The sequence below is a fragment of the Protopterus annectens genome, chromosome 13.part0 (genome assembly GCF_019279795.1).
Source record: "Protopterus annectens isolate FY-2018-M chromosome 13.part0, PAN1.0, whole genome shotgun sequence".
Classification (NCBI taxonomy): domain Eukaryota; kingdom Metazoa; phylum Chordata; order Ceratodontiformes; family Protopteridae; genus Protopterus; species Protopterus annectens.
In genome coordinates, this window is record NC_056747.1 from 880840413 (window position 1) to 880865129 (window position 24717).

At 44.1% G+C, this 24717-nt stretch overlaps 1 protein-coding gene across 19 annotated transcripts in view; it reads left to right on the forward strand.

Annotated features, from left to right (window-relative positions):
* The window catches only part of MSI2 (musashi RNA binding protein 2), a 2403248-nt gene that overhangs the window by 583927 nt on the left and 1794604 nt on the right, over positions 1–24717 (forward strand). For 13 of the 19 annotated variants that reach the window (XM_044054616.1, XM_044054614.1, XM_044054627.1 and 10 more), the window contains exon 6: positions 24657–24695. The exons of the other annotated variants lie outside the window; for them this stretch is intronic. In XM_044054616.1, the coding sequence (XP_043910551.1) occupies positions 24657–24695 (39 nt within the window). The remainder of the gene's footprint in view (positions 1–24656; positions 24696–24717) is intronic. 19 annotated transcript variants of the gene reach the window in all.

Here is a 24717-nt window from a genome sequence, read left to right on the forward strand (position 1 = left end):
GCAAACCACAAATTTGCCACATACAAGTCTTTCTGAAGGTCACAGTTTATGCTTTTTTAGCAGTCTTGTCCTGGTGGGCGGCCGCGGTGGTGCAGCGGTTAGTGTTGCCACCTCACAGCAAGAGGTTCTCCGGTTCAATCCTCGGCTGGGGTGCCTTCTGTGTGGAGTCTGCATGTCCTCCATGTGGTCGCGTGGGTTTCCTCCCACATCCCAAAGACATGCTGTTGGTGGATTGGACACTCTAAATTGGCCCTAGGTGTGAGTGTGTGCATGTGTGTGCCTTCTGTGGAAGGTTGGGCGCCAGCTGGCAACTCGACACCGCAAAACTCCACTGCCAGTCATGAGCGGACAGGTGATCCGCTGTGGCGATCTCTAACCGGGCAAAGCCGAAAGAAGAAGAAAAAGAAGCAGTCTTGTCCTGGTTGTTTAAGTATTGCTATAGTATTGTAATTAGTGTGTTGATTCAACATTCTTCACAAGGCCTTTAGGCACCCTGTATGGGTGTCATGTGCTTTGCTTTGTTAAAACGCTGTGAAGTAGTGATAGGGCTACCTAGCATGCTCAGTAAGGGAGTATCAGAGGACTAACTGGATGTAAACATTTATTTTTACAGATTTCTGGAAGTTTCTAATGAAGTAAGCTTCCTTTAATTTGGATCTCTTCAAATGCACAACAGTATTCTGATGTGAACTTAAAATCTTCCTGTAAATGTGGAGGGCGAAAAATAAATATATAGGAGGCATTGTGAGTTTTTTTGAAACAGCTTACTATAACCTTTAATACAGAGGAAATCTTTGTTTCATTGAAAGAAGAATGAAGAAGAATTAAAAAAAAGCTTGTCCTCAGATTGCTCTGAACCTTATTGTGTCTGGATTGAATAGCTGGCTTTTGTCTCCAATGCATTCAACCCTCACCTTTTGCAAACAGGAAATTCCTGTGTAAACTGGGCTTAATATGACATTTAGCTGTACCAAGTAAGAATAAGGTATTCTGCTCATACAGCTGGCAGTTTACAAGGGCATATTCCATTTATTTTTGGGACGTTTAGAGCTCAGAGTAGCGAGATGTGTAAGCATTGCATCTCTGAATGAGAGAGCTCCTATATTTAATATGCTTTTTTCATTGGTTTAATCTTGTATAGCTGGGGGCTCATTCCATTTTTGTTCTGTTTGTTGACTGAGTGCATACTTCATTTTCCCTCCTGCCTGCCTTGTACGTGCATGAGAAAACACATTCTCTCTCTCTCTAGATGAGATCTCTAGGGGCACCTTTGTTTTAGTGCCCTTGACTAGGGGACTGACTGTGTCCTGGCTCAGTCTCCGAGTTTGGTCATCCTGTCAGCAGATAACAGTAATTTGTTTCAAGTGACTTAGTGGGGAGCGATCTGGTAGTTAGAAGGAGATTTGGAGTGTAGTCTGAAGATGCTGTACAGGGAGAACAGTCTGATCTCTGTAGGTCAGGCATGTGCCAGATACTTGCCTCACCTTCAACCACCAGAGTAGTCCAGGGGTTTTGTCAGTCATAGGTGTGGTCAAGCATCCAGCATTAGTACAGTAGTAGTTCAAGAGACAGTTTTTCTTTAAGGATAACAGTCAATGCCTTTTTTATTGTTTGAAAATTGGGGTGTTTGAGAAGTAAATATTGGGCATAACTTAATTTGAAGTGAGAGAGTCTGCATTTATAGTCCCAACGTGCTGCAACCTCAAATTTTGGTGGATGTAATAGGAGAATGCTTTGGAAGGAGGTTTTCTTGTCATCTGTACGTACTTTTACTATGGTGTGTGCCTGTCATAGGCTGAATTAGTTACATTTTGTATATTTCCCTGATTCAGAAGTGAGTGGCAGTTTTAATTTGAAAAGAAATTGATATTACTATGATACTAGAAATTTCTAAATATCCTGCCTTACGAGAGATGTATGTGACAGCAGTTTGATCTAAAGCTTGTACTTCAGTCAGCTGTCCTACACCCCAGACACATTCCATGTACGCCAAACTGAAAGGCAACATTTTGCTGAGCTTAAGGACACTACTTGTTTTACCGTTTGAAAGTTAAGTGTTTTGTTAATCTGCATAAAGAAGGTGCATTGGCAGTAAGTACAACACAAACTGATTTTTCTACTGTGCTAAACATGGCAATGTGCTCAGTCTTGTAATGTCAGGAAGTAAAGATTGTAACTTAAACTAAGCACAAGTGGGCCGCTGAAGTAGGCACCTGTATTCAACTTGATGTTACTACTAGTGCAGCCATACTTACATGGTGTCAATAGTACATGTCACAACTTTTTAAAGTATATGATGCATACCACAGGCTGTAGAACATAATCGTGCATATCGGAGGGGTAGATGAAAGGTAGTAGAATGACTGAGTAATGTACAAGTTTAACGTTATACCACCTTTTCAGGCCTACCCTAGCTATCTGGTTATGTAACACATCGCAACTGTTGCCAAACATATCAGAAGCTTTAGTGTGACCTCTGTCAAGTTTGTAGCCTGACTTTGATGTAGGTAACCAGGGTTCAGGTAGCAGACGTGGCACGTGAAGAGAATACTGTGAAAGGTAGCACTGGCCATATGTGTGGTTTAGAGTTGTTAGCAAAGGAGTGCACTCTGATAGAAATCAAAAGCTGGCCCTGGGTATACAAGTGTTGATTAAGCTTGTCACATGGCAAAATGCTGCACCTCTCTCTGTGACATCGATGCTGGAACCCTGACTGTAGTGCAGGTGATCCTTGTTCCCTGAGGAGTGTAAGCGGAGAGGGACTGGACTTATCAACAGTTTGCCAGCTCACCTGTCCTTGGGGAAAGACTTTTTTTTGTTTGTTTTGTTGTAGCTAAAGGAACAGTACACATGGAGACCAGGAATCCTAACCCTCTCATTGCAGAGAGGTGGAGTGTGCATGTGTGTGGTGATAAACTTATTCACCACTTATGTTAATGTGATTGCACACTGGGCATAGTGACAGGACTTTAGAAAGGTCAGAATACTAACGTATAAAATTCAGACTGCCTGAGGATGGTGACTTGCTTGGGCTTGGCTCACCGCATCCGTGGTCAGCAACTGAGTGAATGAATGAATCTGAAGGTAAATGATGGAGCAAAATGATCATGCTGGCATAGGCAAAAAAATAAAAATAAAAATCATACTGTGAGAAGTGCATGTGTGGAGGCTGGTGTGTGTATGTTTTGCATATTTGACATGCAACAGCTAATGGTCTGGGTAGAAGGAAGACATTGTCAAGTTCTCAGCAGTTGAATGACAGCCACCTGATTCTGCCTCACAGTACTACAGCAGTGTTACCAAAAGTTTAAACACTCCTGAAAGGAAGACCATCTCCGTGGCAAAGAAAGACAGAAACTTCACTGTGCCCAGAATGTCTTTCATTCACTTAGAGGCCTGAGCACTTGATGGGCCAGTTTGAGAGAATGGGAGTGAGAGGACAGGACAGCTTGTCTGTGAGGGTGTAGACGCCAATTAACTTCTAAGGTAGTGCTGCTTGGGGTGAGGCACAGTCCCGCTCTGCATTGCACAAAAAGTTGGATGTGTGAACCCAACCATAAAGTGTGAATGCTCACGTGAGCATAATGAATGTGCAGAAGTGGGCACCTGCAAGCAGTCCTACAGAGCCCTGCCAGCCAGCTGTTGGGGGGTGGTATTGGATAGTAGTTGTTAGGAACATTAAAAAAACTCCGAATATAGTGCAGGATGATGGCTGTTGTGCATGGTCGCACCTGTCTTTGACTGGATGGTTGTGGAATGGGGCCAAAAAAAAGCTGAGAATATAAAAAAAGAAAAGATTTGACCCCGGCTTGACTGCTGTGGAGTGCTACAATAGTTGAGATGGAGGAATAAGTTGGTCAGTAGGCCATGGGTATGGTGGGGGTTAGATGGTCAGTCTGGAGGAGGGTAGGATCTTTAACATTTTAAAGTCGAATTCAATCACTGTGCAAGCAGAATAGCTTGGCTTTTCTGCACATTTGTACAACATCAGCTGAAATAACATAAGATTAAAGAATACAGTAAGGATTTTACTGCCTATCTGCAGTTATTTTGCTCAGAAGGCCTAAGAACATTTTTTGCCAAGTTGCACGTCAGATTGTTGGTGTGTGGGCATTCAGCTTGAACTCTGCTATCAAACTGTAAAATAAAGTGCATTTTTACACTGCCTTCTCTGGTTTTGTTCTTCCACTTTGATTTGTTTAATTTGATGTTGAAAATATCCAGAACTGTATACATTTTTTTATTTTGTTTTAAGACTAGCTCAGTGTAGTGATGTAGAGTGATTGAGGAAGTATTATCTTGCCTGGTGTCTTATTAACAAACAGGCTGGTTTAGGAAAGGAAGAGAAAGAATGAAAGAGCTTTCATAAAAAAGTAAATGTTAGCGTTTACTCTGCACTCGTTTAGGGAATGGTGGAGTTGGGGAGTGGGGAGGGGACCGCTCTAGCTTGTTGCTTCACAGTCCCTTTGTGAAACCAGGGTGATTACATGAACATAGATCGTGGTGCATGTTCTGTTTGTAACCAGGGTGCCTGCATGAATATAGATCTTGGTATATGTTCTGTTTGGAACCAGGGTGACTGCATGAACATAGATCTTGGTATATGTTCTGTTTGGAACCAGGGTGACTGCATGAATATAGGTTATGGTACATGTTCTGTTTGGAGCCAGGGTGACTGCTTGAACATAGATATTGGTATATGTTCTGTTTTGGAACCTGGATGAATGCATGAATATGCCTCAATACAAATAGAAAATGATTGACTTTAACAGTTGGCTTAATTTCTGGTGTCATTCCAAGGGGATCCAGTACCTGACAGCGTGGGAAGACATGATTGACAAACCACAATGTTTTGCCAGAGATGGCCTGCATCTGTCTCGCTTGAGCTTCTGGCAAAGGCTCTTACCTCCCCCATAGTGCCTATTTTTGGCAATGCCATGAGGTCAAAACTACCAACATAAAAATTTCATCAAAATGCAAATTAAAGGTCATGCTGCTAAACGGTAGGAGTCTAAACATGAAACTGGACTCATTGCAAGCATTCTTAACCCTGGAAGATGCTGAGATTTGTGCAGTCACAGAAACCTGGTTCAAAGCTGCGGAGAGTACCCCAGCCATACCAGGTTACTCATCCTGTCATACATACAGACCCCAAACCATGGGCAACAAAGCATAAGGAGGTGGAGTTGCAATATATATATAAAAGACGTACACACCTCCAGGCTGGTCAAACAGTATGACGCACAGGAGACACTCCAGGTGCAGTTACCATTGACAAGACCCCTATTCAAATCAAAGCTACAGGCCCCGAACTTTGACTCAGGATGCCCACTCCACCTATCTAGACCTCTTCGAATCTGTCAAGATTCAACTCTTTACCCTGATCCTGGATGACTTTTAACTATCCAACCATAGATTGGAAGAACTACTTTTGCCAAAACACAAATGCCCAGAGATTCCTTGAATTCGTCAATGCAAATGCCTTGGTCGACATCCCCACAAGAGGTGAAAATATCTTGGACTTGGTACTAACCAACATGAGTAACCACTGCAACATCCCTACAGTGTCATCCTCCCTGGTAAGATCTGACCACAAAGCGGTCACTTTCGAAGTAACTCCCCCCAGCTAGGATCAAATTAAAAAAAATGGTCCAAAGCTGATTACAACCTCCTGAGGGGAGGTATAAACAGCTGCGCACAGCCCCTCCCCCTCCATAGGAACTGGCACATATTTCCAAACGTACACCAGTACTGTACAAGAATTTCTATAGCTGCATGGAATCAGGAATACCCGACAGGACAAAATCATCTTCCTCAAGGAGGAGTAATCCTGTCTGGTGGACATCGCAATAAATAAACTCTATAATAAAAGGAAAAAAATTGCTGTCCAGGATCAAGAAGGAGCAGATGCCTAATTGGAAGCAGTCTGTCCTTAGGCTGAACAAGCAAATAAGAGGCGTTTATATCACGTTATCGAAAGATGAAAATAGCAAATGCTATTTCATCGGCCCCAAAACATCTAAACTTGAAAATATCCAACATTCAGAACAGCAAATTTTTTCCAATGGAAAAAATTTGCTGCTCCGAAACACATCCACACAACGCAAGCACATCATACAAACAGCAACCACACACATACACTTAAATTCCTACATCTAACGCTACACTAAACTAAACATACACTACTGTCTACCCACTTACCTTAACCCAAACCCTAACCCCAAGGTCCGTCACTATCGCACACTCACCTAACCCGAGCCCTAACCCTAACTCACTTAAACCACCCCTAACCCTAACGTACACACAGTCACACACTTACCTGAACCCAAGCCGTAACTTTCCACCACAGCGCTAAGAATAGTGAAGCCACAGAAGTGGCCAACTGAATTCTTTCCTGAGGAAAGAATTCGCTGTTCTGCAGCTTCGCTATTCTTAGCGTTCACTGAATAGTGTTCGATATTAGAACATTCGAAGTTTTAATACTTCGATGTTCTGATATAGACCCAGTAAGAGCACTAGTGTAATCCTCCAATGCAAACTTCGAGTCCACACTGGCCACATCTACTAAAGACCGTCACAAGGCCTTCTTCACATATGTCCGCAATCTCAAAGGAAGCACTCAGATCTGCTGAGAACTGGTGGTCAAGGACACCACATACACAAACACCATAGATATAGCCAACCTGCTGGCAGACAGGTTCATTGAAAACTTCACCCCTCTGTCCTCCCATCATTAAATCAGGACATCCCCAGCACCTGCCCCCTCCTCTTAACTCTAGGGAGAAAGTCATCACTGCCCTCTCAAAGACAAAAAATCCAGCCTCCATGGGACCTAATAACATCCCAGGCTGCATCCTACATGAACTCAGGCAGGAACTTGCAGCACCATTAGGCACCGTATTCAGTCTAAGCCTGAGTGCCAGCTTCATCCCAGCCGAGTGGAGGACAGCCACTGTCATCCCTTTGCACAAAGATGGAGTGTACATCAATCCAGGAAATTATAGATCCATCAGCCTAACTAACCTGATCTGCAAGGCCATGGAGTGGATTATCATGGACCTCATTAACAAGGAGATTGGCAATCTCCAAACACTTGAAACCTCCAAACACTTGATCCCATACAGTTTGGTTTCGTCAAGGGGAGGTCATGCTTGTTAAATTTTGTTGACTTGTTTGAGACGGTCACCAAAGCCATGGACAAGGGGAAGACGGTGCACACCACCTCCACTAACCTGGCCAGAGCCTTCGATACTATTCCCCAGTCAGGTATAATAGATAAATTGTCTCAAATAGGCATCAAGCTGTGTGTTACTAGATGGGTAGCAAACTGGCTCACTGACGGAACCCACCTAGTCAAAATAGGGAAAGCCACCTCAGGCAGTTAACCTGTAATGAGCAGTGTACCCCAGGGATTGGTCTTGGGGCCTCTATTGTTTGGGATATATTTTTCTGAGGTGCAGGGCAAAACCAGTGGGCTGTGGGTGACCAAGTTTGTAGATGACTGCAAACTGGGCGCTGTCATCAATTCCCCCTAGTGATGCAGACATCCTCCAAGAGGTCTCATCCAAACAAATGACTGATGCCAGAAACGTGGCCTCAGACTGAATGCCAAAAAATGCATCATCGTCCCCTTTGGGGAGAGTGATGTCCCCACAAATTATCACATTAATAACAAGGTTCTAAGCATAAAGTCAGTCATGAGGGACTTGGGCACCCAGGTTGATAGCAAACTGACTTTTGACCACCATATTGCCTCCGTTATACGGAAAGCTTTCTACATGGCCCACCTCATTAGTAAGGGTATCTCATCCATGGACAAGGAGGTCATAACATCCCTGTATTTTCCCTTATAACACCCTTTATTGAGTACAGTGCCCCTTTCAGCATGTACCTTACATAGCACAAGCAGCAGCTGACGAGACCACAGATGTTCCTCACCAGTAGAATCCAGGGACTCAAAAACTTCTACCCTACACAGATAGGCTAAAGGCCCTGCCTGTCCCTCTACTCAGTCTCATACAGACACCTCAGAGGTGACCTTTGTCTGGCATACAAAGCAATCTCAGATCCCGCCTTGATGGGACTGCTGCATATCAGCAAGTTAAGCTCCACTCAACTAACCCGCACGCATGACCTCAAACTGGTCTATGATATCAATGGGACTTGTTGGCGGGACAGATTTGTGTCCCAGAGACTCTCCCTTCTGTGAAATAGACTTCCTCTCCACGTCAAGCAGAGTACCTCCTTAACTCTTTTTAAGTGCAACCTGGATAACTGGATGGGGAACAGAAAATACACCCCAGGGATTCCACATCTGTCGACTTATTGGAACACGAGTTAAATTCTTGACTAAGCTTGTAAGGGCCTTAGGACCAATAGCCTAGTAACTTCCAATGATCTTATGAATATAAATCTTGGCAGATGTTCTGTTTTAACTTCATTATCCCAGTATAAGACATAAAGAAAAATAACTTTGGGTAATTTTCACCACAGACTTGTGGCAGTACCTAGTTTGCAGCACGGCATGTTAGTTGGGAAATTGGTAAATGGGCAAAGAGAGGATGTACTTTGCAAGAAATTAATGGCATAAGTTCATAGATGTATACTAGGCTAATGACCAGTAGGGCCTTTTATAAGCCTAGCCGTGCAACCTAACCCTACCGAATTGTGTCCCTATGTGTCATGGGTGTTTATTGTTAGGAAGTTTCTAGAGGTTATGTGGGGGGTATGTTAGTTTGGGCAGTATGTCTTCCTTTGTTTATCAGAGACACGGGGGCCAAACCCGGGGCGAATTTCTGATTTCCCATCCATTTCTCAGGATTAGGCTTAAATAGGGTTAGGGATGGATTCTGCTTCACATGGATGGAGAAGCTGTTCTAGACCCTGGGGATTCTCTGAGACATGCATCTTTCTCGCCAACATGTCTTATGTCACAAGCAAAATTTAAATCCTTGGATCTAGTAGTTATGATGCTGTTTGTTTTGCGGATGTGCAAAAGGTCCATCAGACCTGGATCAAAGGATGCCTTGTATGCTGGGCATAGCTTGCCTCTTAGTAACCTGTAGGAGGGAGAGAGTGTAGAGATAGGGCTTTAAGGAGATCCATGTATGACAATGTGCTTGTACTCTGGATTCTCCTGGTAAGGAACCTTTGTGGGCATTCCAGATGTCACATATGTCTGATCAGGTACATGCCAAAAGGGCATTATACTCAATGATGGGTCTGGTAAGGGCTGAGTAAAGTGGCACTATGACTTCCTTGGATCTGGATGCCATGTCCTTATTTATAATTTTGGTGACATAGAATGTTTTTCTTACTACCTTGGCTACATGTTGGTCAAAGGCCAGATTACTGTCTGCATATGTTCTCATATCCCTGACTACCAGGTCAGCTATTAAAGTTATCTTCTCAATTGAGTAATTAGCATGGGTGGCAGTTTTCCCAAAAGCCACTATAATGCATTTCTTGGCATTGAGTTTTAATCCATGCCTTTGGCAACAGTCATTTGTCAGTGTTAGACCCTCTTGTAAGATGTTTGTGTTTGAGGGAACTGTGATAGCCTCCAATTTGCAGTCATCTACGAACTTGGTCAGTCAGAGGCCCTTGACATTAGCTTTTACCTCCAAGAAGTAGATTCCAAGTAGGGAGTTGTTCTAACATGGGTACCAGTCTCTTGGTGGAGGTGGTTTCACCCATCCTGAATTACTGGGTCCTGTCTATGAGCCAGCTGGCAATCTAGCGAGTTATGTAGGGGGTTTATGTTAGGTTCGGTGAATTTGTCAACTATACCCGAGTGGGGTATTATATCAAACACCATTGCCAGGTACAGGTAGGTAGGCATGCAGTGTTTTCCCCTCATCTATTACCTTGTGACTTTCTCAAAGAAGTCCACCAGGTTTAGTAGGCATGACCCTCCCTTGACAAAACCAAGCTTGCTTGGGTCCAGTTACTGAAGGTTGTCTATGTCTTTGTTAATCATTTCCATGATAATTCATTCCATGGCTTTCATGTTGCACTAGACCAACTAATGGGGCTGTAGTTTCTGGGGTCAGGTCGTGGTCCACCCTTGTGAAGTTGAATAACAGATGCAGTCCTCCATTCTTGTGGTTCAAAGCATGCTTTGAGGCTGTAGTTGAGAAGTGACTCAAGTGGTCCTGATAGAGTATGTTTCAAGCTATTCAGAAGGCATTCTGGGATTTTGCCAGGGTCTGTTGAGGCTGTGTTTTTGGCCATAGAGAGCACCGACAAATTTGCTGTGTTGTGCTCAGTGAAGGGAACACCACTGACCACCATTTGGCACACAGGATTTGGACATAGCTAAAAAAAACCTTGTGGATGTCCTTCAAGGATGCATCTGCAGTCATAACAAATGGGTTGTCCTGCCTCAGGCAGCCCTTCGGTCGGCCGGATTCCAAAGTCTGGGTCTGGCCTCGGCTGATGTCGCACTTCACCTGACGTCATAGCTGCTGGGGTATAAAGGCATCAGCCGACACCATTTTCCTCAGTCTTTCTTGCCGCGCGGTGCCCGAAGCAGAAGCTGTTCGCAAGTGCCGGTCGGTCAGATCCAGAGATTTCAGCGTACCGAAGACTTCTAAAAAGCTAAGTACCCCGTTGGGGACTCTTTCTTGCCTCAGCCGATGTCAGACAAAGTAAATAATTGTTTAACTTGTGGGAAACAGATACCTCATAAGGATTTCCACTCTTACTGCCTTCCTTGCTTGGGCCCAAACCACGACGTATCAGCTTGTTTAGCCTGTGCTTCCTTCAACCGACGGACTCTTAGACGTCGGTCGGAGTTTGCAGAAGAGTTTTTTGGCTCCACTTTTGCATATAAAATGCCGTCGGAGACTCCAACTACACATTTAGCTAAAAAACGCAAAGAAAAGGACCGACACTCGCGGCCCGCGGTTTCGGCTGAAACCACGGTTAGGCCTACCGCGAGTGTCTCGGTTTCAGCTGAAACCGAGACCTCGGTTCTCCCTTTGGCCGAAAGCATGCCTCCGATAACCGAGGCCACACAGGCCATGGCTGAGTTGGCTACAGAAATTCCTGCTGAAGTAGCAGGCACACAAGAGTTGTCTGACACTATTCCGTTGGACATCTCTACTCCTGCACGTGGGGCAGCTAGACCCCCTGCTTCTATGTCTATCAAGGCCTTTTCCAGGGCTAAAGCAGCCAAACTTTCCAAGGCCTTACCTTCAAAAGCTCCCTCTCACAGGCCTACCTCAAGTTCCCAGATTCTCAGCCTTGCTGAGGACCTTATTTCTCTGATCAGGGGAACCCATCCTCACCCAGACAGGGCCTCACAACCCCCTCCTGAAAAGAGGCCTAGGACTGAACCCCCTGAACCTCTGTCCTCTGACTACTCCTCGGATGGTTCAGATGTTTCGGACCATCAGGAAGGCCCGTACTCACCTTATGAGGATTCTGATGCAGAAGACTCCATTCCTTCTGCCTCACCTCCAGAAGAATTTTCTTTTGGGGAAACCCTACACTCAATGAGGGAATACTTCCAATGGCAGGGTCAGGATTTTTCTGATTCTATTAAAAGGCTAAGGACTTTTTTACACTTACCACAACATAGGCCTTTAGCCATTCCGCCTGTACTATCAGTTGTTGATGATGCATACAATGATGCCAGTACTGCCCCTGATTCTCTTCCCCCGGCCCCTGCAAAGCCTGACAGATACTACAGGGTCCCGGATTCTCACTACCACTTGTATAAGGCTCATGCTGCAGACCCAGAAACCATTTCTCAGGGCCCTAAATGTGTTGCAGCTGCCTCTGACAAAAACCCACTACCATCTGAAAGAGAATCTAGAGCATTAGAGAGATGTGGTAAAAAGGTTTATACATCTGCTACTCTTTCTGCCAGGGCTTTAAACTGTCAATTTCACATGATACAGTACCAGGAATTTTTGTTATATCAGCTGAATAAAAAGCTGGCCTCTCCTGAACCTTTAGACCGTAAGTCCCTTCAGGATTTGGTACACAATTCTCAGCAGGTCAGTAATCATTTCTTAAAATGTGGCTATGATGCACTGGAGGCTTCATTTAGATCAGCTATGACTGGAGCAGTGATTCAAAGGCATACCTGGTTAAAAGAACAATCCTTACCAGACCATGTTAAGTCTAAACTCCTGGATGCCCCTATGGAGAAACAAAGTTTGTTTGGCTCCCCTGCACAGGAGGTTCTAAAGAAAGTGGAAGTAAAAGCAAAATCTGTCCAAACAGTCAAGGATTTTTTGCAGGTCCAACCTCCGAGGTTTAGCAGAAATTGGCCTTCAAAGAATTGGTCCTTTCCAGACAGCTCCAGAGGACAGAGAGGCAGAAATAGACGCCCAAGAGGCAGAGGTCAATCTAGGGGTGCCTACAGGGGTCGTCAGTGGCAACCTGCCAACCAAAGTGCCGCCACAGCTGTGACTGCAACCACTTCTACAGGACAGACACAATGACTTGGCTCTGATTCCGCCTACCAGGGAACAACTGGAAGCACCCTTGGGCGGAAAGCTAGCCTTATTCTCAAGAAATTGGCATTGTATTACAGGAGACAAATGGACTTTACAAACAATAGACAAGGGCTACAGGTTTCACTTCCACACTCTACCAAAAAAGAGAGGAATGCCAAACCTTCCACCAAGCCAGAAATCAGAGGCTCTAAAACAAATCATCAGATGTTCTTCATCTCACATTGCTGCAGTCCTTACTTTTGGGTAGTCCGCTGTCCTCGGTCGGCCCGAATACCAAAGTATTAGGCTGACGTCGGTCATGGGCGCCTAGATCTGACATCAGAGCGTCAGGGTATAAAGGCGCATGACCGACGTCATATCCTCAGTCTTTTTTGCCGCATGGTCCGATGCAGAAGCAGCGTTGCAAGTGCCGTTCGGCGTTCTGAAATTTTTCGTTTTCGGAGTTTCAGACCGATACCAAGTTGGGCTAAGTACCCCGTTGGGGAATATTTTTGTTTTTTCTTGCCTCAGTTACTTACTGGATGTCAGAAAAAGTGAATAATTGTATTTCTTGTGGGAAACAGATACCGCATAGGGATTACCACTCGCTTTGTATTCCTTGTTTGGGGCCGGAGCACGACATAGTCGGGTGTCGGTTTTGTGCTAGGTTTAATAAGCGCACTATAAAACGGAGGTTAGATTGCGCTAGGTTAGTCTTTGGCAAGAGGTGTAATTATAATATGCCGTTGGATGTTCCGACGCCTGCTTCTACTAAGAAGCGCAAAGACAAATCTTTAAAGCCTAGGCAGGATGATTCGTCCGTTTCGGACGCCGGACCTTTAGAAGCTACAGCTGAACAGGTGGATCCGGCTGAAGTTTCTGTTGAGTCCCAGGGGGAAACTTTGATTTTACAAGATGTGGCCTCTCAGGAGGCAGGTCAGGCTGAAGGGGCCTCTCAGGTTACTATTCTCCCTTCTATGCCTAAGGTGGTTAGGCCTTCTGCTACTGTTTCTAAGGCTCCTTCTAAGGGCAGGTCTGTTTTGCCTTCCTCTGGTGTCAGTTCTGGTTCTTCAGGGTCTGTGCCTAAAAGCACATGCTTAAAATGGCAGAGGATTTGATTACTTTAATTAGAGGTTCTATGCCCCTCCTGATAAGAGGCCCAGGATGGAGCCAGAGTTGGAAAGTTTGGAGCAGGCCTCAGTTGGTTCAGCCTCTTCTACTGCGGACATCCTAGATATTCCTCCTTATTCTGGTTCTGATGCAGTGGTTTCCACTCTTTCTGCTTCTCCTCCAGGGATTTTTCATTTTCAGAAACTCTGCATTCCATGAGGGAGCATTTTAAGTGGGAGGGACAGGATTACTCTGATTCCCGGAAGAGGCTTAGGGAGTTCTTGTTTTACCACAGCATAGACCCTTAGCTATACCTCCGGTTTTGGATGTTGTTTCAGATGTTTTCTCGAAGCTTCCTTAATCCAGATTCTGTGCCTCCTGCCCCAGTTAAACCGGACAGGTATTACAGGGTGCCTGAGGCTCATAAATATCTGTATAAGAGTCCTAGGGCGGACCCAGAAACTATTAGTCAGGGGCCTAAGGGTGTTAGAGCCTCTGTTGTTAAGAATCCGGTTCCTCTGGATAAGGAAGCTAGAGCTTTGGATAGATGGGGTAAGAAGGTGTATACCTCTTCTACTTTAGCAATGAGAGCTTTGAACTGCCAGTTTCATATGTTGAAGTATCAGAATTTCCTCCTTTCTCAGCTAAGATCTAAAGTGGATGCTTTGGCAGAGGGCATAGAGTGTAAAGAATTGCAGGATTTAGTGCATGTTTCTGAACAGGTGGGTAAGCACTCTTTGCAATGTGGTTTTGATGCTTTACAGGCTTCTTCTAGGGTGGCGGCCACTGGTTCAGTTTTTCAGAGGCACGCCTGGCTTAAGGATCAGAATTTGTCTGAGCATGTTAAGTCTAGAATTCTGGATGCCCCTTTGCAGTCTGAAGTTTTGTTTGGTCCTCCTGTGGAGTCAGTCTTAAAGAAAATGGAAGACAAGGCTAAGTCTATGCAGACTGTTAAAGATTCTTTGCAGGTACAACCTCCAAAGTTTAGTAGAAATTGGCCTACTAAGGGGTGGACGTACCCTTCTTCTGATTCTCAGTCTAGGGGTAGATCTAGGCGTGGTAGGGGCAGAGCTCAGAGTACCTTCAGGCCGAGACAATGGAGTTCGCCTGCTCAATCTGCTGGTGAGGGCAGGGGCCAGTCCTTTCGTAAACAGGCCCAATGACCTGCATTTTCAGCTGCCAGATTCCTCTTGCCTGGCAGCTCCTTTGGGAGGAAAGTTGGCCCTTTTCAAGCAAAATTGGCATTTAGTCACCCAGGACAAATGGGTATTGGACATTATAAACCAAGGTTACAAGTTCTATTTCCATACCATGCCTCCTTTCAAAGGCATGCCAGACGCCCTCCTCGGCAAAGGATAGAGGCTCACAGACAAATTTCTTTACTTCTTCAAATAGGAGCTATACAGCCAGTTCCTCTGTCAGAAGTGGGCCTAGGATTTTATTCTCGCCTGTTTCTAGTTCCAAAGAAAGGAAACACGTGGAGACCAATTTTGGATTTATCTGTCCTCAACACTTACCTGGACATTCCAAAGTTCAAGATGCTGACTTTACAACAGCTTTTACCTCTGTTGGGAAAAGATCACTGGATGGTTACTCTGGATCTCAAAGAGGCTTACCTTCATGTTCCTATCAGGCCCAGTTGCAGGAGGTACCTGCGTTTTCAGGCTGGAAATTTACATTATCAGTTCTCTGCATTGCCCTTTGGCTTATCTACTGCACCCAGAGTGTTCACAAAGGTTCTGGCTCCAGTGATAGCATTTTTCAGACTAAGAGGAATACAGATTTATCCTTATTTGGACGACTGTCTGATTATTGCACAAGAAAAGGACAAACTTCTTCATCATTTACAGTATGTGATGGCAGTGTTAAGATGCCTAGGGTATTCTGTGAACGAAACAAAGTCCAGTCTAGTACCCTCTCAGGACATGTGCTTTCTGGGTGTGAGACTGAATACAGCTTCCCAGATGGCTTTTTTGACCCCGGACAAACAAAGAAGCCTTTCTCTTTATTTCCAGCAAATGTCTCTACGGTCCAGGCTGACTGCAAGGACAGTCCTTCAAGCCTTGGGGTTCATGGCATCTTGTATTCTGGTGCTTCCTAATGCCAAATTGCATATGAGGAAGCTTCAATGGTATCTCAAAAATGTGTGGACACAGCACTGCCAAGATCTAGACACTGTCATTCAGATAATACCTTGCATTCAGAAGGAGTTTTGTGGTGGGCTCAGGAATGTCACCTAAACAAGGGACTCTCTGTGACCCGGCCAGAGGTGAGTCAGATTCTAACGACAGATGCCTCGGACAAGGCTTGGGAGCACACCTCAATGGAAAATGGGTGCAAAACACGTGGCCTGTCAAACTCCAACATTTGCATATCAACTTGAAGGAAATGTTAGCAGTCCAGTTTGCATTGATGGCTTTCAAAAATTTACTTCGTCCAGGGCAGGTGTTGATTCAAACAGACAACACTACTGTCATGTGGTACATCAACAAGCAGGGGAACCCATTCTTACCCTCTTTGCAGGCAAGCGATGATTCTGTGGGAAACTGCTCTCAATCTACACCTCAATCTTCAGGCAAGGTTTCTACCAGGAGCACAGAACTCCTTAGCAGATGTATTGAGCAGACAAATAGTGGATCCTCACGAGTGGAAATTGGATCCTCATGTATTTCAACAGTTGACAGTGTTATGGGGAACTCCAGACATAGATCTGTTCGCTTCTCCACTAAATTACCAGTTGCCAAAGTTTTGCACAAAAATGTTTCATCACACAGCTTGGAAGGTGGACGCTCTATCTTTCAGTTGGAACAATCTGCATGTATATGCCTTTCCACCTCTGCCTCTTCTTCCCAAGGTACTTTTGAAGGCCAGACAAGACAAGCCAACCATGATTTTGATAGCACCGGATTGGCCTCGACAACACTGGTACCCACTACTGAGGAGTTTAGTACGAGAACCTCCATGGCCTCTGCCTTTGATTCTGCACCTTTGTCACAAGAGGACAGTCACTTCCTCAATGTCAAGATTCAGTCTCTGCATCTAACAGCCTGGCATATTCTGTTTTAGACTCTGGAGGGTCTCAGCTTCCACAACAAGTTTTGAATGTTATTTTGGAGGCCAGGAGGCCTAGTACCAGGAAAGTTTACACTGATAAATGGAGGAGATTTTTATTTGGAGCAAAGGAAAGGACTTTGATGTCTCCAAACCTGATTTAAGTGTTGCTCTTCAATATCTTACTGAGTTATTGGACAAGGGTTTGTCTTTCTCCTCAATAAAGGTCCATGCTGCAGCCATTTCTGCTCACTATGATTGTGACCCTCCTTTATTCTCTCATCCTTGGTTTAAGCAATTTCTTAGAGGGGCAAAGAATATAAGACCCCACGTAGAGCTCCTACTCCTGCTTGGGATCTCAATTTTGTGTTGGAAAAACTTACTCTACAACCTTTTGAGCCTGCAGCTACTGCCGAGTTAAAGTATTTATCATGGAAAACTGCTTTTTTGTTGGCCATTACCTCTGCAAGAAGGGTTTCTGAATTACAGGCCCTCATGGCAGTGGAGCCTTTCCTGATTTTTCATAAGGATAGGGTATCTTTGCGTACTAATCCTTCCTTTATGCCTAAAGTGGTTTCTAGTGTGGCCTTAAATCAAACTATTCATTTGCCTACTTTTTATGCAAACCCCCAAAATAAAGGGGAGAAAATTTTGCATACTTTGGATATTCACAGGCAGTTGCGTTATTATTTGAGCAGAACCAAGGAGTTCAGACAGTCTCAGCAATTGTTTGTTTCTTTTGCTTTGGGTTCACAGGGTAAACCTGTTTCAAAACAAACTATTTCTAAATGGATTGGGTTTTGTATTTCTTTCTGTTATTCCCATCATGGTAAGGAGATTCCTGCTGGAATCAGGCCTCATTCCACTAGGGCTACTGCTACTTCTACGGCCTTTATAAGGGGGTAGCTACAAAAGACATTTTGGAGGCAGCTACTTGGAGTTCAGTGCATACCTTTTCTAAACATTACCACCTTCCTCTTTATTCTAAGTCTAGGGCTGGATTTGCCACTGCAATTTTACAGGGCATTTTAGCGGCCCCTAATGCTTTATGATTTTTACCATCCTCCCTTTCCCGTTGCTTTGGGATTCTACCCATAAGTAAGGACTGCAGCAATGTGAGATGAAGAACATAGTACAGTTTTGTACCTACCATAAATGTAGATGTTCAAGATCCACATTGCTGCAGTCCAATTTACCCTCCCTCCTTCCCCTCTGTAGTTTGACTTGGTGCTATGCTTTAGGTGATGGTTGTTGTTGGGCATGTTTTTGGGAGGTATTCTGTTTTTGGCTGTGGCCTTTCTGGTTTGGCCTTCTGACATCTGGGGCAAGAAAAGACTGAGGATATGACGTCGGTCATGCGCCTTTATACCCTGACGCTCTGATGTCAGATCTAGGCGCCCATGACCGACGTCAGCCTAATACTTTGGTATTCGGGCCGACCGAGGACAGCGGACTACCCAAAAGTAAGGACTGCAGCAATGTGGATCTTCGAACATCTACATTTATGGTAGGTACAAAACTGTACTTTTACTAAGGATGAGAGCAATAGAAAAGGTACCATCTATGGAACAAGGCCAAGGATTTTACTCCAGACTATTCCTTGTACCAAGAAAAGAAAATCAATGGAGGCCTATTCTCGATTTGTCCGCACTGAACACATACCTCATTGTTCCAAAATTCAAAATGCTGACCCTACAGCAACTTCTTCCCATGTTGGGCAAGGAGTCTTGGCTGGTGACTCTAGATCTCAAGGAGGCATACCTGCACATCCCTATACGACCAGATTGCAGAAGACACCTCAGATTTCTTGCAGGATCAGAGCATTATCAATTCTCAGCATTGCCCTTTGGCTTATCTACTGCACCCAGAGTATTCACAAAATGCCTGGCATCAGTAATTGCTCATTGCAGGCTTCAGGGAATTCAAATCTACCCATACCTGGACGACTGCCTAATACAAGCGGACAACAAGACAAAATTAATAAAGGATTTGGCCAATGTCATACAACTGCTGCAAGCCTTGGGATACACAGTCAACATACAAAAATCAAGACTAGTGCCATCTCAAAGGATAACATTTTTGGGTGCAGAACTGGACACAATAACTCAGATGGCTTTTCTCACAGAGGAAAAACAAAAGCAACTGCCAGTCCATTTCATGGCATTAACAAGACAAACTCAGCTTACTGCAAGGAAAGTCCTGCAGGCCCTGGGTTACATGGCATCCTGCATAATATTGATCCCACATGCCAGGCTGCATATGAGAAAGTTACAATGGTACCTAAGGAATGTATGGTCTCAACACAGACACAGTCTAGAAGCCCAGATACCAATCATTCCATGTCTGAAAAAAGAATTCCTGTGGTGGGCTCAGGCCTGTCAGATAAACAGAGGATTGCCTTTCCACAAACCACATCCAAGGCAGACCATCACCACGGACGCCTCAGATCTAGGCTGGGGGGCACACATGGAAGACAAGTGTATCCAAGGCCGATGGTCACAAGACCAGCTGAATCTACACATAAATCTAAAGGAGATGCCGGCAGTGAAGCATGCAATCGAGGCATTCAGACCATTCATCCAGCAAGGACACCTGCTGATAAGGACGGACAATACCACAGTCATGTGGTACATCAACAAACAGGGATGCACACATTCATACCCTCTATGCCGGACGGCAATGGACCTGTGGAACTTGGCCCTGAATCTCAACATCCAACTGCAGGCCAGATTTGTACCAGGAAAAGAGAATCCACTAGCAGACAGCTTAAGCAGGACTACCATGGATGCTCACGAATGGATGCTGCATCCAGATATTTTCAAAACCATAACAAAGAAATGGGGAATGCCAGAGATAGACCTGTTTGCCTCCCCACACAACCACCAACTGAAGAAATTCTGCTCAAGAGTATACCACCCACTTGCCTGGAGGGTGGACTCCCTTTCTTTCAGCTGGAAGGACCTGACACTATATGCCTTTCCACCTCTTCCTTTGATGTACAAAGTTCTACTGAAGATCAGAGAGGAACAGCCAAAGGTAATTCTGATAGCTCCAGACTGGCCAAGGCAACATTGGTACCCGCTACTGAGAAGCATGTCTCGGGCGCATTTATGGCATCTACCTCTATGTCCTTTACTTCTAACGCAGAACAATTACAAGACCCTGCATCCAAACTTAAAAACACTGCAGCTAACTGCTTGGAAAATTGCATAAAACAAAACCAACTAGATTTATCTCAGAGGGTTAAGGACATTATCCTGGAGGCTCGCAGACCCTCCACAAGGAAAACATATTCAGCCAAATGGAAAAGATTCCTCATTTGGAGTGCAGAAAAGGGAGAAAATGTCACACTAGCAAACCTAGCACACATCCTGGAATACTTAGCAGAACTGTTCCACAATGGCCTGTCCTATTCTTCCATTAAGATACATGCATCAGCAATTTCAGCAGAGTACAACATGGATCCTCCTGTCTTCTCTCATCCTCTCCTCAGACAATTTTTGAGAGGGATCAAAATGTAAAGCCTCCAAGGAAACCACCTTTGCCTGCATGGGATCTCAATTTTGTGCTAGAAAAATTAACACTTCCCCCTTTTGAACCAGCAGCAACAGCAGACGTACAGTTCTTATCTTGGAAAACTGCCTTCCTGCTAGCAATCACTTCAGCAAGAAGGGTATCTGAGTTACAGGCATTAATGGCAGTGCAGCCTTTCCTTATCTTCCATCAGGATAGAGTGTCTCTGAGAACCCATCCTACTTTTATGCCAAAGGTGGTATCCAGGGTATCCTTGAACCAAGCCATACATTTACCTACATTCTTCCCCAACCCACAGAACAGGGGGGAAAAACTACTACACACCTTGGATGTACACAGACAACTGCGCTACTGTCTGGACAGAACCAAGGCCAGCAGAAAAACTGACCAGCTTCTGGTAGCATATGCAACAGGAGTGCAAGGAAAAGCAATTTCAAAACAGACAATCTCAAAATGGATAGGAAATTGCATTCGATTCTGCTACTCATTTCATGGAAAGACAACTCCTGAAAATATCAGGCCTCACTCCACAAGAGCTACAGCCACCACTACAGCTTTCCTACGAGGAGTGGCTACCAAAGACATTTTAGAAGCTGCTGCTTGGAGCTCCGTGCATACATTTGCCAAGCATTATAATCTTCCTTTATACTCCAGATCCCGAGCAGGTTTTGCAACTGCTGTTTTACAAGGGATCTTAACTACACCATCATTATCTTAGTGCCTCCTCCCCAGTTTGGCTATGGTATTCTACCCATTTGTTATGACTGCAGATGCATCCTTGAAGGACATAGTACAGTTTTGTACCTACCATAAATGTAGATGTCCGATAGGTATGCATCTGCAGTCAGGATTACCCACCCTCCTTCCCTCTGTGATATTCCTAGGGTACTTACCCTCTTTTAGCTAGCTGGGGGAATCTATTATGGTGTATTTGTTTGTATGTATATATGTATATATATTTTGCTTTCTACTGTTTGGAATTATCTGCATTTATCCAAATTTAGCCTTCCTAGAGGGCACCTGGCATCTGGGGCAAGAAACACTGAGGAAAATGGCGTCGGCTGATGCCTTTATACCCCAGCAGCTATGACATCGGGTGAAGTGCGACATCAGCCGAGGCCAGACCCAGACTTTGGAATCCAGCCGACCGAAGGGCTGCCTGAGGCAGGACAACCCATTTGTTATGACTGCAGATGCATACCTATCGGACATCTACATTTATGGTAGGTACAAAACTGTACTTTGTCTTTAGCCTGTGAGGCTGTCTTGGCCTCGTTGAACTTAGTTAGTCCTCTTAGTATCCTGCTTAATTTAATTAGAGGTCTCCTATCATTATACCATTATATGGGTTGGGAGGTTGGCCTAATGGTTAAGGTGTTTGCCTTACAAACACAAGGTGCAGGGTTTGAGTCTCACAAGGGATAATTGGCTAGGCTTAAAATGGCTCGCAAGGGCAGTTAGCCTAGTACTAATCTATGAACCTATTATGGGAGTTGCTCTTCCTGATTTTAACTACAAATTTTATCCTGTTATATACCCTGTTAAGGTTAAGATTTCCACCATCATAGTTTGTTTTTAGTGTTTGTTTTGGGCTTATTTCTACTAAGTACAGCAGCCTCTATACAGCCATTTACATGGTCATACTGGGTCTCTGTGAACAATTTTGCATAAGTTGCTGTGATCGTCTGGTTGGGAGGGACACTGGGGGTGGGGGTGCAATGCTATCCTATATTGGTGAGTACCAGGTCCAGTATGTTTTTTTTTTTCAGGTCCAGTACATTTGAACCTCTGGTGGGTGTGCACACGATCTGCTAAGATATTTGTATTAATAAAGTCCTGGAATTGTTGTGGCTGTGAATATGGAGGCAGTGTATGTTTCCCAGTTTATAAAGGGGAGTTAGTCTCCAATGGATAGAGTATTTGGTTTAATGGTGAGTATCTCCAGTAGGTCTAGGTGCGAGCTGTGGGATTCTTGGGATATAGAGGGTGGCCTATAGCTTGCTAAGATATGGTATGGGATTTTGTGGTGATTTGCATGTGGATAAATTCCAGGGCATTGCCCTATTTAACCAACTTACAGATATGTTTGTTGCTAATATATATTGAGAATCCTCCACCTTTTCTCTGAATGTTTGAAAGCACTAAAGCCTTGCACTGCCGGAGTACTTTCTGCAGATTTAAACCATGTCTCGGTAACGGAACAGATGTCTATATTCCCCAGAGGGAGGAGAGCTTATAGGGTGTGGGCTAATTTGGATTCTGTGCTACATGTACTAGAGTCATGTTCAGTGCTACATGTACTAGAGGGGTGTGTTCAGTGCTACAGGCATATTCTGTGCTACATGTAATAATGGCATGTTCTGTGCTACATGTCCTAATGGTATGTTCTGTGCTACATGTACTAGAGGCATGTTCAGTGCTGCAGGCATATTCTGTGCTACATGTACTAGAGGCATGTTCAGTGCTGCAGGCATATTCTGTGCTACATGTACTAGAGGCATGTTCTGTGCTACATGTACGAGAGGCATGTTCTGTGCTACATGTACTAGAGGCATGTTTAGTGCTACATGTACTACAGGCATGTTCAGTGCTACAGGCATGTACTAATGGCATGTTCTGTGCTACATGTACTAGAGGCATGCATGACTTGTAGTTCGGATATATTCATCTTATAAGAGGCTATACTTGGTCACAAAGAGTTCTGAAAATACTGTTCACTGATCGTTAACTGTTCAACATCGTTCTTTTGGAACACTTCTTTGTATGGTCATATGATTAAACTGTGATTAATTCTGAAATGTAAAGAATTTATGCCGCCAGTGGGTCAAATTTTACAGAAGTACAGTTTTTTTTTTAATAATTTAAGTCCAATCCTGTTTCAGAGTTATGGTTTAATTTCTACCCATTGCTTCTGCATTTTGCAGCACATCTGTATGAAATCATGAGGCTGGTCATCTCTGCTATGGTTGGTTATTTGTTGAGGATGTCACAGTTCTGAAGTCCTTTCCCTAGTGCAGGATGTTACACCAGGCTTACAGAAGTTTATGATGCTGTGTCTTGCCCTACAAATTGATTTGGAAATTGTCCTAAGATATTTTGTTCCACCCTCACAGAATGTGTGTGTGTGTGTGTGTGTGTGTGTGTGTGTGTGTGTGTGTGTGTGTGTGTGTGTGGTTGTGTGAAAGAGTACTAGGAGAAGAGACTGACATTTACTATGTATGGCTGTATATACACGCCACTGGCAAAGGGAGGGTCGAGATCCCTGTTCCCATGCAACTGTCTTCAGTACCAGAAAAAGCATGGAAAAAATCACTTTGTACTGAAACATAAATGTAATAGTATCTGCAGAGTAGTATTTTAAAGTACATCATATGTTGACTTTTTTGATTAATTCCCCCCTCCACATTCACGTTAGCTTTGGTTCTAACTGAGGCATCTTTGCTCTCCAACTCGTCTGCCTTTGTCAATTTCGTATGCACATAGTATAACTGAAAGAAACAGTTTTGCTCGCAGTAATAGCTTAGCTGTTGCCTCTATCTGCTTAGTTCCTGCCTACCTTCTCTACTTGTTCATCCAGAGATCTTTATCTCATCTGTACACTTCCTTAATGCAAGCTCACTTTTTCCATCTGTCTGGCATATCGGGTGCCACTCTTCTAATGTTTTGGGGAGCAAAAATATACTGGTTTATAGTAGCTCTCACACACACACACACACACACACACACACACACACACACACACACACACACACACACCTGACAACCTCCCTTCATATGGTGTTTGTGATAGAGGCATTGGGCTAAATTTCAAGCCTCCTTCAGGAGTTTGTCAACACTGAAGGCTTACCTTGCCATTTTCTTGGAGAGAGTAGGTTTAGAGATGTTGGTTCTTTCCTAACCCATCTTGTTAGCCCAATGATCCAGGCTAATGTTTTAACCTGGATTGCTGGTACCACTCAGGGAAATCTAGCTGTCATGTCAGTAGGCCAACTGGTAACCTATTTCATAAATACATGCTAAAAAGTGTCTTCTGGAAAGCTGGCCCCCTCTTGTCAACTCTGAAAGTGACCAGTACATACATACAATTGTCCACAAGCAGAGTGTTTTATCAGTATAATACAGCCTGTTAAATCTTGTCCTGTCTCCTCAGAGTGACCTACTGGTAAATTCCTCTATGGTGTTAATAATGGTAGGGGAAAGAGAGAGTTTTTATGTGAGGAATTTCAAATGTATGGCAACTTTCAACTCGGGGGAGACAAAGACAGTTTTAAAAGGTGTAAACATCTTTCCAACACTTTAATATGTACTGGTACAGCTGTGATAATCATTAACTTTATTTCAATGTTTTGTGTTTATTTCATTTATCAGCAGTAACATGCAAGTAACATTAAAGCTTAGTCACACTGAAAGCAGTGCACTGTTTCATTATTATCTGTAAGAATGCATGACTTTAAGCCAGGAGGCCATTGTAACCACATGACTAGAGCTAGTTTTTTTGTTTGTTTTAACTAGGACTGCGTGACAGAGGACCAGGGGCAGCTATCCCCCCAGGTAAATAAGACTATCCAAATTA